This window comes from Salarias fasciatus, chromosome 15 (assembly GCF_902148845.1).
Source record: "Salarias fasciatus chromosome 15, fSalaFa1.1, whole genome shotgun sequence".
NCBI lineage: Eukaryota > Metazoa > Chordata > Actinopteri > Blenniiformes > Blenniidae > Salarias > Salarias fasciatus.
In genome coordinates, this window is record NC_043759.1 from 12124882 (window position 1) to 12138639 (window position 13758).

The 13758-nt window shown below is 44.2% G+C and overlaps 1 protein-coding gene across 5 annotated transcripts in view; it reads right to left on the reverse strand.

Moving 5' to 3' along the window:
* The window catches only part of syne1a (spectrin repeat containing, nuclear envelope 1a), a 109691-nt gene that overhangs the window by 51788 nt on the left and 44145 nt on the right, over nucleotides 1-13758 (reverse strand). For 4 of the 5 annotated variants that reach the window (XM_030109704.1, XM_030109700.1, XM_030109699.1 and 1 more), the window contains 12 exons: nucleotides 12536-12713; nucleotides 10106-10288; nucleotides 9855-9998; nucleotides 8498-8653; nucleotides 7405-7569; nucleotides 6964-7136; nucleotides 6621-6774; nucleotides 6363-6506; nucleotides 5938-6102; nucleotides 4808-5125; nucleotides 3837-3992; nucleotides 876-1046 (listed from right to left, as the gene is read on the reverse strand). In XM_030109704.1, coding sequence (XP_029965564.1) covers nucleotides 876-1046; nucleotides 3837-3992; nucleotides 4808-5125; nucleotides 5938-6102; nucleotides 6363-6506; nucleotides 6621-6774; nucleotides 6964-7136; nucleotides 7405-7569; nucleotides 8498-8653; nucleotides 9855-9998; nucleotides 10106-10288; nucleotides 12536-12713 — 2107 coding nt within the window. The remainder of the gene's footprint in view (nucleotides 1-875; nucleotides 1047-3836; nucleotides 3993-4807; nucleotides 5126-5937; nucleotides 6103-6362; nucleotides 6507-6620; nucleotides 6775-6963; nucleotides 7137-7404; nucleotides 7570-8497; nucleotides 8654-9854; nucleotides 9999-10105; nucleotides 10289-12535; nucleotides 12714-13758) is intronic. The other variant, XM_030109701.1, reaches the window with a different exon arrangement.

The window sequence follows — 13758 nt, forward strand, 5'->3', positions numbered from 1 at the left end:
AACTGGGTTTGGGTTTAGCTGGAGGTAAAGCCGATTATACAGTATGTAGGAAATGAATGTAAATCAATGTGCTGCCTCCATAAGGCACAGAAGCACGTGTGTGTGTGTGTGAGTGTGTGCGTGTGTGTGTGTGAGCGAGCGTGCGTGTGTGTGTGTGAGAGCGAGATGTGAAGCAGTAAGGGCACTGCATCAATTACAGTGTCTGTGCCAGCAGGCTCCTGACACCGGCGCTTCTTCATCCTCTTACTCACAGTGGGACGTCTCTCCCTGCAACCAGGCTTCCTCTAAAGCAGCACCAGCTTTGTCTTCATAAAGAGCTGATCGATACACACACACACTCGTCCAATCCTCCACATTCAATACCAACTTTGCCAAACAAACCCGAATGGTGAGCTTCCCATGTCCCAGCTCTTCTCCTTCCCTGCGATGCCAGTTTTCGATAAAACAGCACACAGAAACAGTTTTCGAAGCGGACGCTATCCAAATATCATATGTGCGGTGTGTGCTTTGCACGCTTTATGGAAAGTCTGTGCGTATTTTGCTGGCCAAGCATGAAGTAGCTGCCAAAGAAATCTGTGCACGTGATGTTACTCAGAGGTATCCTACACTGCTTTCAAATGGACATTTCTGCTGGCGCGTATAATCTAGACTTTCTAATTTGTGTTCAGGTTCTTGTGAACTCATCGGTTTACCATACGAACGCATCTGTGGTGATTTATTACAAGCTGCTCCAGGTGGTGTGTTAAGAAAAGTGCTGCAGCTTGTACATGTCACATATACAGCAACATTTCAGTGCACAGAAAAGTGACTGTGAAATATCAGGAATCCAATCACAAAGGTAAACACCATGCGGATTTAAGTTAGCAGATCAATACCTCCAGTCTCTTCAATTTCCTCTCCATGGCCACCCGGTCCAGAGGTTCAGAAGTGTCAGTCAGTGTGTTGAAGCCTTTTTGAGTCGAGCTGAGCCACTCGGTAAAGGACACACAAAGGTTTTCTGTCTCTTCAATGCTCTTCAACTCCTCCTGGAGCTGCTTGATGGTGTCCTGAAAATCGATTGCACAAAAGATCAGAGTAAAGCTTCCACAAATTTAATGTTAGTTCAGATTTACTGTGCAGACGTAGGTATTACATCCATAATGATAGCAGAATCTGCAGTGCATATTAATAGTTCTTCAAATCACCCTGCTGCATAGAAAATGTGTGAAGCACATCAGATTCAGGGCTGCTTTTTCTTTTTTGGCAGCAGTCCACTTGGCAAAAACATCTATGGAATGTTTGACATTTATTTCAATGTCTTTAAAGATTTGTATTCACACTTTTATTTTTATGTGTAAGTAGAAAAAAAAAATCCCTGGGAGAACTGCTGCAGCCTTTTCTCAGATGGAACTGATGTGACTTTTCAAAGATTGACAGCTTTCGGTCAGGGAAAAATCAGGAAACACGGCTTGAGTCTTCTTCTAAGGTGTGAGATGAGCCCCGGCAGCCGAACACCGAGGCACCAAGGACCACGAGCTCTCTGATCAGCCATCAAAACAGAAAATATCTGCCCCCGCCCCCTCCCCCTTTCATCTGCTCAATGTCAATAGCTTCCGTGCAAGGCCAAGATGGGTTTTTATGTTTTTCTGGCATTATCCACTTGACTGAGATTTAGAGTCGATAACACCGCAAGGATAGGAAGGATTTCTCGCAGGTTTGACACATTATTCACTCAACTTGCAAATCCTGTGGTGAGAAACCCCAATTAGCTGATAGTGCTGAGTGCACACCTTTTCTGACTAGACGGAGGTAGCGGCTTCCCACCTCAAGCCCATATGGCCCTCTCTTCACACAGCATAATTGCAGGCGTCCGCGGTACGAGAGGGATGTTTTGTGTGCGCATACATGTGTTGGCATGACTGTGAGCTTATCCATCGCGGGGAAGGAAGGGTGTTGGTAGCACACAACCAGAGAAACAAAGGTGAGGAAGTGAAAAGGGGGACAAATACGCACATACACACTCACGAATAGAAGAAGGTGTAAAAAAGAAAAAACAAAAAAAATCAATGTAGTGCTGGAAAAGCTTTTTCATTCCTGGTGCCGGGTGTAAGATTGCCTTCTGTAGTGCTTAATTATGGCCTTAGCCCCAGACCAGTGAAGCTCTATTGATTTTCCTTTAGCCCCCCCCTAAAAGGAACAGACAAATAAAAAGGCTCCATCTGAGTGTACAGCGCAACAGCGGCGGGTCTCACAGGGATAACCCCTAAAAGCTCCTTTAATGGGGTTTAAAGAAACAAAGTTAAAACTGTCAGAGCATTTGATTTCATGGTGAGATAATATCTGAAAAGCACAATGCAGGCAATAACTCCAGCAATGTATGTAAAAAACATTGGGACGTGGGAGTGTTGGTACACAGACTGATAAACTATCTTCACCCTTGATAATGATGAGCAACTGAATGAGTATTGGCAACAATGAAGGGTAAACAGCAAGCGCAGCATGAAAACCAACAATTACATCGAACAATGCAACGAAGAAATGGTTTATCTGAATAATGAGGCAGCTGCAGGAAAAAAAAGATAAACGACTGAGTAGCTGGTTAAGAGACATCAAATGGAAAAGAGGGGTGAAGCTGGTGGCTGAATATACAGCAGCTGAAACACTGTGTGAAGATATAGAAAGTGGAAATGTTGCTGAGGGAGGAACTGAGAGGCAGACTGTGCAGGGCATCATATAACTAACAAGGAGTGGCCAGACAGACATTCAGAGAAGCAATTCATTAAAACCTACGAATCTGGAGTTAGTGTCGTCAGGAGGAAATTGCATTCTCTTAACCATGAGACGATTAAAATGCAACAAAAATCTGCAGTACAAAAAAAAAAGTGAAATTTGAAAAAAAAATGAATCCTTTTATTGACATTGTTTTGATCCATCAGAAGCCATTGTTCATGTAGAATCCCGTGAAATGATTGCACTGCACAGTGTGGAATAACTCTGTGCAGAAACAACAATTACAGCAATGAATCTGCATGTTTAGAATACCGGACCTATAATTTATGTCAAATCCCACCACTTTTGGCAAAACATCACAAACAGTTGCTGCAATAGTCATAAATACAAATCCCTGCAGGATCCTGCAGGGACCGCATAGTTTTTCCAGAGACATCAGTTAGCGAGACACTGGCAGTTGACAGGTAACATGTTCCTTTAATTGCAAAGAACAAGCACAAATTACAACGAAGAGGAGCCCTCTGACAGCTTCCTAGTGTCAGCGGCTGTGGCGAGCCAAGAGACAAAGGAGCAAGGTGCAGCCTACCGGGACACACAAGTCTCCAGAGCCCCATTAAGGAAAATGTGATCATTTACAGCAGTATCAGAGACCTAAACGAACCCTTAACAGCCAGAGGAGAGCCTTCCATTAGACATTAGAGCTCAAAGGCACATTGGAGCACAGTCCAAGGTTGTGCTTTTTTAAAACCAAGTACATTCTTTCTACAAACTGAGCTGTTTAGAATCTACAGAGGATAAAACAGACATGAAAAACAATAAAAACCAACTCCAACAAGTCATGTTCTTCACCAGCATGTTTACTGCTTTAATTCTACTAATTTATGCATTTATGTGAAAGTATTTCATAATGCTTAATTGCACAGTGTTTTGTATACATGTGCATTGCTTGGATATTGTTTGCACTATTAATTTTCCTCATTTGTTAATTCAGAGGATGCTTAATTTACGTGTGTGTGTGTGTGTGTGTGTGTGTGTGTGTGTGCCAGCTGAGCAGCAAGTATTTAACAGAACAGATCTGTTTTGTTTTTGATTATTCTGTGAAGTCATGGAAGTCAAAACTAACAAACCTGTACGTTGAGCAGCAGGGAGTGGTAGCGGGTGGTGAGCTGGGTGGCGGTGACACTGACGCGGCTGCTGATGTACGTCTCCTCAAGAACCTGCTGGGCCAGAGATGAGAGGCCGTCGACTTCTCCCTGCCGCGCAAGAACTGCCTCAAGACACCCCTGATCCCAAGATAAAGAGCAGGAGAAAGACTCAATTATTAATATTCAAATGTTTTTTAAATGTAATGATACTTGTTTGTTATTTCACTACCAGGTAAATTTGAGAAACAAGGTTGAGACATTTAGAGGGAAACACAACAGGAAATAACAAAACACAAGAACTAGTGAAATATGCTACACAGAGAGTGTGTACCAGTGCATTTGTGTGTGTTTGTGTCTTGGCGTAAGGAAGGAGCCAGGCTGACATCCTGACACTGGCAGGAAGCCTGCTGCTGCTCCAGAGGGAGGAGGCCGACTGGGGAATGCTGCTGTCTGACATGAAACATGTTATATAACAAGCTTATAAAGTCGAGTGGTGATTTTCCAGATCTGAGTGACACTTTATTTGAACAAGGGTCATAGCCTATATCCCACAAGATCATTTTCCAGAACTGACACCAATATTGGTGCAGAGCTGGAGACGCATTTAATGTCCACTTGTGTTCCCATCTAAATAAGGGGTTAATTCTGAATTAACTTGTACTAAAGATAAATATGTACGGCAGCGAAAGAGAATAAAATCTTCTTTTCATTCTGGCTGAAATTAAAGACTGACTGCTGTAGTTCAGCACTAAACCATTTCTTGGCTGGGAGAATCCTGTGCTGGTTGCCTGGCAACTGATCCTGGCCAAATGGGGAAGAAAAGCAAAAGTGCGTTTCTCAAACAAACTACTCCTGATACAATATAGTGTACCGATGTTCTCTGGAGCTTTACAGTGTTGACAGTAGCATGAAATAGCGACAGCAGATGTTTTGACACCACGTCTCTCTCTGACCTGGAGCTTCTTCAGCTGCGTCTGCTTGCTGCCTCTGTCTGACCTCCGGGTGCTTCTCACGTTGGCCGTCTTCTCCATCTCCTCCAGCCACTGAGCCAGACTCAGGAACCGGTGACCCATCTGCCTCAGCCGGGTCAGCGTGGAGCGCAGCTGCTCCTGAGTCTCCTCCAGGCGGCTCTGGTAGGCCCCCCACTCCCTCTGGGCGGTGTCCAGTGCCCGGTCCTCTATCTGAGGGATGCCCCAGGGGATGACTCGTTCTCTGCTGGTCAGCACAGAGGAGAGCAGCGACTGGCCGTTCGAGCAGCGTTCCTGCAGGTTCTGTGGAGAAAAGAAAGAAACGGTGTTAGAAAAATGATTAATAGCAGGTGGAAGAGACAGCAGAGCTTTGTCCAGACTCTAAGCAGACCGGGTTTCTGATTTCTTGCAACTCTAATTAGATCCACTTTAAATGTGAAGCTAATGTTTAAAGATAAAGGTAGATCAAGGTAATAAATTATTATTCTATGCATCCTAAATACACACCGGTGCCCTCAAACCCAGAATCCAGGTTCTAGATGTTGATGTATTACAGACACAAGGACTGCCAAACAAAGACACTTGAAAAATATGTTTGAAATTCTGTCTTTTCTATTCAAATACTTCACTATTCAATACTTTAATATCTTATGTCCTCTTTCCGACATGCACTAATGGATGAATGAACATCTACTCTCACATTTGTGCTACACATCAAATATTCACAGACCTGATGTGATTCACAGTGAAGCCATCAATCCCCAAAGCAAGAAATATACATTTTTATAGTTTTAAACAAGCCATAATCTAAATATGCTAATGTTCAACCACAGGTCAACCATTTATGAAGCTAAAAATATATTACTGTATAAAAGAGTCCCTCAAAACTGAAGGCTTCCAACATGAATAATTCAACCGTGATGACCCCTGGAGGTCTTGTTTCTTACAGACAAAGATCAGATTTTACAGTCTGTCTGAAAAACTTTAAAATATGCAAGCTTTAATTTGCAAATTACTTGATGGTTGCATTATTGATGAGTCTACAAAGCCATATGAGGGTCATAAAGATATGTTTATTCTCTGATTATGACAGGGCAAAACCCCAGTTTCAATACCTGTAGCTGCTGCAGTGTTTTTTCAAGTGTGTCCACGTTTCCCTCTGGATGAGACAGCAAGGCCAAAGAGGCGTGCTCCTGCTCCAGCCAGTCCTCAAAGACGTGAAGGCCTCTTTGATACTCCTGATGGACCAGCACCAGACCCTTCGCCTTACTAACAGCATTCTGCAATAAAAAAGAATGCAATGGGTTGCACGCCAGCAGAATTACAGAGAAGCATTTTGCATTTTGTGAATAAACTCCAATGCATTTTGTATTGTTGCATGATGACAGCTTTATACCTCAACAGCACATCTCTAAATTGTTGAAATCAAAAATTCTACAGACATTTTTGGAAGGAGACACTAAAATTCCTTAAATTCCTACATTTAACATTCAAACGACTGATGAAAGAGAAACTGAAACTGTGAGTTGTGGGTTAGCACCTTGGCCTTTTCTTTGAGAGTGTTGTATCTACACTGCAGCTGCTGCACCTCCTGCTGGGTTGTGCCGTGTTCGGCCATACTGGACCCCTTTGTGGCGATGGTCTCCAGAGGACTGCTGTGACTTAATACTTCCTCATAGAGAAGCTGAAATTAAATAGAGACACATCTCTGGTGTACAAATGCACTGTATTGTTTATCTTTTGACAGTTAATTTAACAGTCAGTTTAATAAATCAAATTATTAAATGAGATATAATACCTTGGTCTTTCCCAGATTGGCGGTTTTGTCTCTCATCTCAGAGTACTGTCTGTCTGAGCAGCTGAGCGTCTCGTCGACCCGGTCCATCCACAGCACAAACTGACCCACGTCCTCCTGGTAGCTGGTCCACTGCGACAGAGCGCCTTCCAGCTGACTGTCACAACAAACCCACTGGTGTTAATAAAATCACTACAAGGCAAAGCACACATCGTACACTGGTTCCATGCAAAATCCTTAATTCAATTATCCCTTTTAACCTTTCAACCGACTGAAATCCATCAAGTGTAACTAGACAGTCCCCAGTCTCATTGAATAAAGGAACGACACATTGATTGGGCGTCACCTTTTACACTGGATTGAGGCAGAAAGCAGCGAGTCCCAGGAGTCTTTGAGGTCTTGGATCTGTTTGCGAATCACAGGGACTCCCTCGGCCGAAGTGTTCCTCTGGACCGCCTCTCCGCGAGTGAGCAGCATCTTGAGCTGGATCTCCCTCTCCTGCCGCGCTGCCAATAAGGCCTGAAGCGGGGACGAGCAACTTTTACTGCCACAAAAAATTCTTCATTCCTCAAGAGGGGCCCATGAGAATTATGAAAACTTTTAATGAAAAGTGCTAACTGTATGCCTCCAATCAAATAAACATGCAGGCATATGATATTCAGGATTAGCTTGGAAAAAATTAATTGAAAACTCAAGTGAACGATTTCTCTAAAGTCACAGAACTGTCAGCCTGAAGCCAAACAGTTTTTTTTTTCTTCTTTGACCATTGTTGAAAATAAATTCTTACTTCCAGCTGCAACATCCGGTCCTCCAACACGCCTTTGTCAGTGGTTGTGGAGATGCATGTGTTGAGGACCCTCTGAGCCTCACACACCCAGTCCTGGAGCTCCTTAAGGCCTTGAGAGAAGAGGCGATGTTCCCCAACGATGCGTTCAATCCTGGAGGCCTTATCCTTTATTAGAACACACCACAGTAAACAGACTGTCCAGGCTTCATATTGGCTCTGAGAGCTCTGAGATGAAAATTACAAGAGCGTCTTCATGTCTGTTTGTGTTTGACTGTCGTCTTTTATCCTCGCAGACATCTCCAGAGACTCTCCTACCCCCACGGTACGACACAGTGCATTTTGTTTGCAGTCATCATCACTCACATCTTTAGCATCTACTGTATAGTTGGAAAAAAAAAAAAGTAAAAGCCACATCAAATAGTGGCCATCCTAAAAGATTTCATTCCTGTTTCCATGTCTGAGAGGGAAGAGAACCTAAAAATAGCACTCGACCATCCATCCGGCAAAGTAAATACACCCCATTCATCATCACTGGGGTCCCCTCATTGTCCTGAGGTGAGAGAACGCTGCTCTGCAGTCAGTGTAGTGTTTTGTTCTGCGATATTTCAAATTAATCATAAGAGTGTGACCAATCTAATCACAGTTTCAAAAAGGTCATCTGCTGCAGCACTAACACATTTCAAGCCCTGGCATTTCAGAGGTGCTGCGGTGGATAAAGGGAACCTGCACATCCTTGGCCTTTTTTATGTTGATGAGGCTGAAAACACAAGGACCTTTTGAAGGTGACAGACGGTGGATCACTGTGTTCAGGTAAATTATTCTGGATACCGTGGCCCACAGGTGCAATTTATTAGATTTTTTTTCTAGAAACGGGCTGATTAAAGCAACAATGACTAATGAGTGACTGAAGAATAATCTATAACGCAGTAAATCACACACGTCTGCAGTGGACGCCACAGCTGGAATGACAGTTTGTCGGTCTTTGCCAAAAGTACATAAATCAAGCAAAGCGCGTCTTCTCATGCAGCGGCATTTCTGTGACACAAAGACAGGAACAGGAGGGCACAGGGTTACTGAGTGGGAGCAGCGTTACCTTGGTTAGGTTGCTGAGGGCTAGGTACTGCGCTGACAGCTGAGACACTCTGTGGACGAAGCCCTTGCCGGCGGCTTGTCCCTCCCAGAGACGATGAGCTCTTTCCCTCAGCCTGCTCAGCTCTACCTCCCGACTGGCCATCTCCTCCAGTAAACACTGAGCCGGCATGAAGCGAGAGGAGGACGAGGAGATGGGAAAAAAAATACAGAGATGGACCAATAGAAATGTGACGGGAGTGCAGGGTTACACGTGACAGATTGGAAGGGATGGTTTTGTGTAAACGCCGTGAAAAAAGGAAAAATGAAATGACAAAAAGCGTGGTTTTTGGTAATCGCGGATGCAGGAGGGGTGAGGAGCACGGAGGAGAAATACAAGGCAAGTTAACATGTCACAAGTGCAAACAATGACAGAAGCACATCAGAATACATGGACGAATACGGGGGAAAGGAATCGGACCGTGGTAAAACAGGTGTCAGCACTATTTCCCCCGAGGTTCATTTTTTAAAAAAGGAACGCTGTTATTCATTTCAACACAACAGAACATGACAGAGAAAGGAGACAAGGCTGGTTCAGACACTGAAGCCTGCCTGTATTGTATTGTACTGTATGTCAGGTGTTCGGGGAAGAAATGTAATTGCTTGCAGTGCCAGACAAAAGGCAGCGAGGAGAAGTGCTACAGCGGGCGAGAGAGTAAATACAAAATAGCAACAATGATAAGGGCAGAGCTTTGAGATTAGTTTGATATTTTTTTTTCCCTGTTTCTTTTGTTAGTTTTATCTTTTTAACGCTTCATGTCTCTGTTTCTTTTTTGTCTCTGCCAGACACGGCAGAGGCTGTTATCACATCCTTGAAAAAAAAAGGCCTTTTAGCCACGCAGCGCTTCAGCTGTGACAGAAGGAGAATTAATTAGATTTCTGGACTTTTCCTCTGACTATTGTGTCAAGACGCTGATCTATTTTGATCCAGCGGTGCTCGACAAATGTAATTAGGTCTTTCTCTCTTCCCGACGGTTTTGAAATTATGCTTTAGGGATCTATATCTGATGGAGAGCCATTTAGTAGCCTTGGAAAAAGGGCTTAGTATTCAATTTCCGGTGTAATGACAACAGTTTCTTGAGTGAAGCGAGGACATGAGAGAACGTCAATGACAGATATTGAAGGGGAAATGTAAAAAGTGCGCACGCACTGCACGTCAAAAATGTAATCTTACAGTCTGGATTAAAATGTCCTGATACAATGAAGAGCGTGTTGCTAAAACAGCAGCGGAAACACATCAAATGAACAAAGGCAATGATGGGACTTTCAAAGGCAATTCAGCTGATTTAATCGAGAATCACAACAATGCACTCGAGCAATACCTGAAGTTTGCTGAGCTCCTGCTTCTTGGCTGGAAGGTCATGCAGTCGAGCACTGCTCTCCTGAACTCTGACCTCTGTGCCGTTCAGCCATTCCTGCAGGGGCTCTGCACTGGCCTCGAACTCCGTCATCTGGGACTGCAGGTTCTAAAAATGCGGCAGAATGAAAGGTAAAACGCAGCAGAGCTCCCCGAACTGATTCAGTACAGACTGAGGTTTCGTGGTCAGTACAACAACAGAAAACGCAGACGGACCTTCAGTGCATCCTCTCGCGACTGCAGGTTACTCATCAGGCCCTTCCAGTCTTCCCTGGCATTCGCCACCTTGGCCTTGATTCCCTCCACCCTGTCTTTGGACACCACAGCCATCAGCAGCTCCCCACTGGCTCCTACTGTACTCAGCCTGGCCTGGCCATTCTCCCTGTCATTCAAGAAGTCCTGTGGGGATACACACACAAAGACAAAGGAGCGGTGACTATTTAACAGGCAAAAAACACGCACAAAGGGAGGGGTGTGTGAAAGTGACAGGAGGGAGAAGAAATGGACAGAGTGACAATTCCCAACTTCGTTTTCCGTCTTGATTTTCCTGACGGCTGAATGGTAACCAGCATGAATGCTGCTTGTCTTGGCCACAAAACAAAAAAAGAAGCTCTCATTGTTAGAGAAGGCTTGAATGAAATTAGAAAAAAAATAAAAGTTCTCTGCAAGGCCAGCATATTTCTCTCAGTGTCACAGATTCAGGCTTTACACGGTAATTATGGCGGTCATTACTCTGAAAGAGAGACCTGACCGAAGGATGCAATCACAGATGAGGAAAGTCAGCGAGCCTGAAAACTGTGGGCTTTCAGGGGTGTCTGCACACCCACCCAGTGACACTCTACACACACACACAAAGACACACACGCATATGCAGCACACACACACACACACACACACACACACACACACCCCTCCCTCAGAGCTGAGCTGATGACAGTAACGCAGCAGGGACCACTCCACCATCTGTGCAGTCAACACATCACTTACAAACACTGTAGGTTCAGGCTCCCTCAAACACACACACACACACACACACAGACACACGCATTGTTCAGTTAAGGCAAACACGAGCACACAAAGTCTTTCTTTCTTCTCTTTACATCTCATATTCTTTATTTCCTCCCTCTGTTCCATGCTCATTCACTCATCCACACTTGCTGCCGCTCTCACTCTGCCAATGTAACCGTATACCACCAATTAGGCGTGACACAATGGCTGCCCCCGCCCCTCCCATGCCGGCCCTCCTGGAGGTCAGCCATGTGGAAACATTGTTCCACATTCCTCACCAAGTCAATAATAAATAAAACATGATTGCTTCTGTATTCCTCTCTCTGCTCTCCGCTTTATACGCCATGAAATTCCTTTCATGCTCAAAGATACTCCAAAAACTTCTAAAGGGATCATTTATTAAGAAAGCAAAGAGCATCTTCCATTACTTATCTTCTTCATATTTTAAACATTTTTTTGGAAGTGCCATTTTCCTGTCCTCGTGAAACCATGATTAAATACAAGACAGATCTTATCTATGATTTTCTCTGAGCCAAAACCTTGACACTGGAAAGGTGAGGGCTTTACAAAAACAGCTCACAAAAGAGAGAATAACTCCCTCCTGTAATGCGGTGGCAGTGGTGATGGTGGTGGTCAGGTTTCTGAGAGGTAATTAACCGTCCAGCGCAGGGATGTGGGGACGTCTACCTTAACAGACAACCACCTGACTCCTAGCCGGAGCCCCGGGGTGCAGCGAAAAGGCTGCCAGACATGCCAGGAACTCAGGAAGAGACACACTGACTTCTCAGAAAGAAAGACATGCAGAGATATTTGGAGGAGAATGGCAGAGCGGCCCTGCTGTGTTGAGCTTTTCTCTCATCCCTGTTGGCTATGAGCCTTTTTCCAGCTTATCCAGCCTACTACAGGTCCCATCACTCAATAAGCCCACCAGAGGACACTCAACAGTGGAACGTGTTCATACAGCCTCTCCCCCTCCGGTCGCCCCCCATCGAAAAGAGATTGATTCTTCAGCTTTTGCATAATTTCAATTTCACTACAACAGCAATCTGTGCTTAGCTGGATGACGCTGGAGAAAACGTTAATGCCAGATCTCGATGGTAATTCACCGCTGTGGATCTCGAGGAGTCAAAAGACTTTTTATGACGACGAGAGGCTTGTTGACTTCACTGGCCCCGGCTGTGAAAAAAACCGGCTGACCTACGTGAATAAATGATGGTCCCCTAACAATCACCATCTACCAACTCTCAAAGCATCACTGGTCCAGTGGAGCTGGTTAATGGCAAAAAAAAAACCAAAACAAGACTAAATCGCCACCCTGGGTGGCAGTTCTCGGATATGAGCACAGAAATGAGCATGATCATACAAGCAAAACCAGCACATAACAAGATACTGGACATGTTGTTCTTTTAGTGACATTTCCAAATAAATGAATAGTTTATGTTCTGTTCTCTGTTCATTCTTTGCTCTGAGAGAGCCTATTCAGCATCTTTTTTCAGAAAAAAATTCTCATCTGTATCGTACAAATACCACAATAAACACTGCCAGAGACCACATTCACAACACAGTGACTTTTTTTTTTTTTTTTTTTTTTTAAGCTGTCAATGGTAAGATTTGAAAAAAGCCATGTATGTGTCTCACCTGTATCCTCTGCAAAGAGGTGGAGGCCTCTGTGACAGTCTGCGGCACATCGAAGCACTTGGCGGTGCTGATTTTGGCATTGACCAACCACTGCTGGAAGTCTCTCAGTGCCGCTCGAAACCTCTGCTCCAACAAGCGCTCCTTATTTTGACACTCCCGGGACGCGCGGAGGCTGAGGCTGCGCGGAGGGAAGGAAGAACAGGCCCGGTTTAACAGCGTGCTCGCAGGTTGAAATCCCTTGATGAACGAACAAAGAAAGAAAGACGCTACAAACAGACTGTTCCGCCCGTCGTCCACGTGCTCGTCAAAAACAAAGACGACGTACGGATACTGTACAGACACAATATGGAGGACGAGCAGGAGCGAGAGAGGGGGCAGGTGGGGTGATGGCAAAGTGGGTGAAGTGGAATGAATGGGTGCTGGGGCGACGGGAGGGAGTGGGGGATGGTGGTGGTGGTTGGGGGCACAGTGGGAGGGGGTTGAGGGGCAACATATGATTGGGGCAAGAGTTCACGGGGGCGACAAGACAGAGGGAACGAGGCATGACAGCTCGACGTTATGAGAAAAAAGGTGACATGAAGGAGACGTGGCAGAGTGTGAAGGAAAGGGGCACGGTCACATTTGGATTTCTGGAGCATTTTCTCATCTGGAACATATTATTTATGATCTTTTCTTTAACTTCAAGTGTCTATTATGAGGACTTTTAGTGGATTTTATTTTTACCTGATCAATAAATACAGCCGACTCCATTCTGTATAACACATGAGATATAATGAATAACAGAGTTGTAAATATCAGCCATAAAACCTAAAAATAAATATGAATTTTCACACACAAACTTAGTGGTTTGCATTGAACTGATTACTGTCTAAATGAACTGCTGAGGCTGAAAGACTTTCCTACTTCATTTCATTACACAAAATATATCAGTCAATAAGCCAAGTATCATGTTTCCAGTTTTAAAGTGCCTTCAAAAAGGGAGGTTTTAATGAATGGCTTAACGAGACACCAGAGACTGCTGAAACTGATAAGATGCCATAAAACAAACCATTCTGCCTTACTGAATCATCATTGCACTATTAATATTAACTGTTTAAACTTAAACTTTCTAAACTAAAAATTTACATATTTATACTATTTTAGAGGGTTTAGAAAACGAACTCATATTTTGGACATTGAAATCATGGCTGTGACGTTAAAGAGGTGCAATTGTAAAGTAGTGT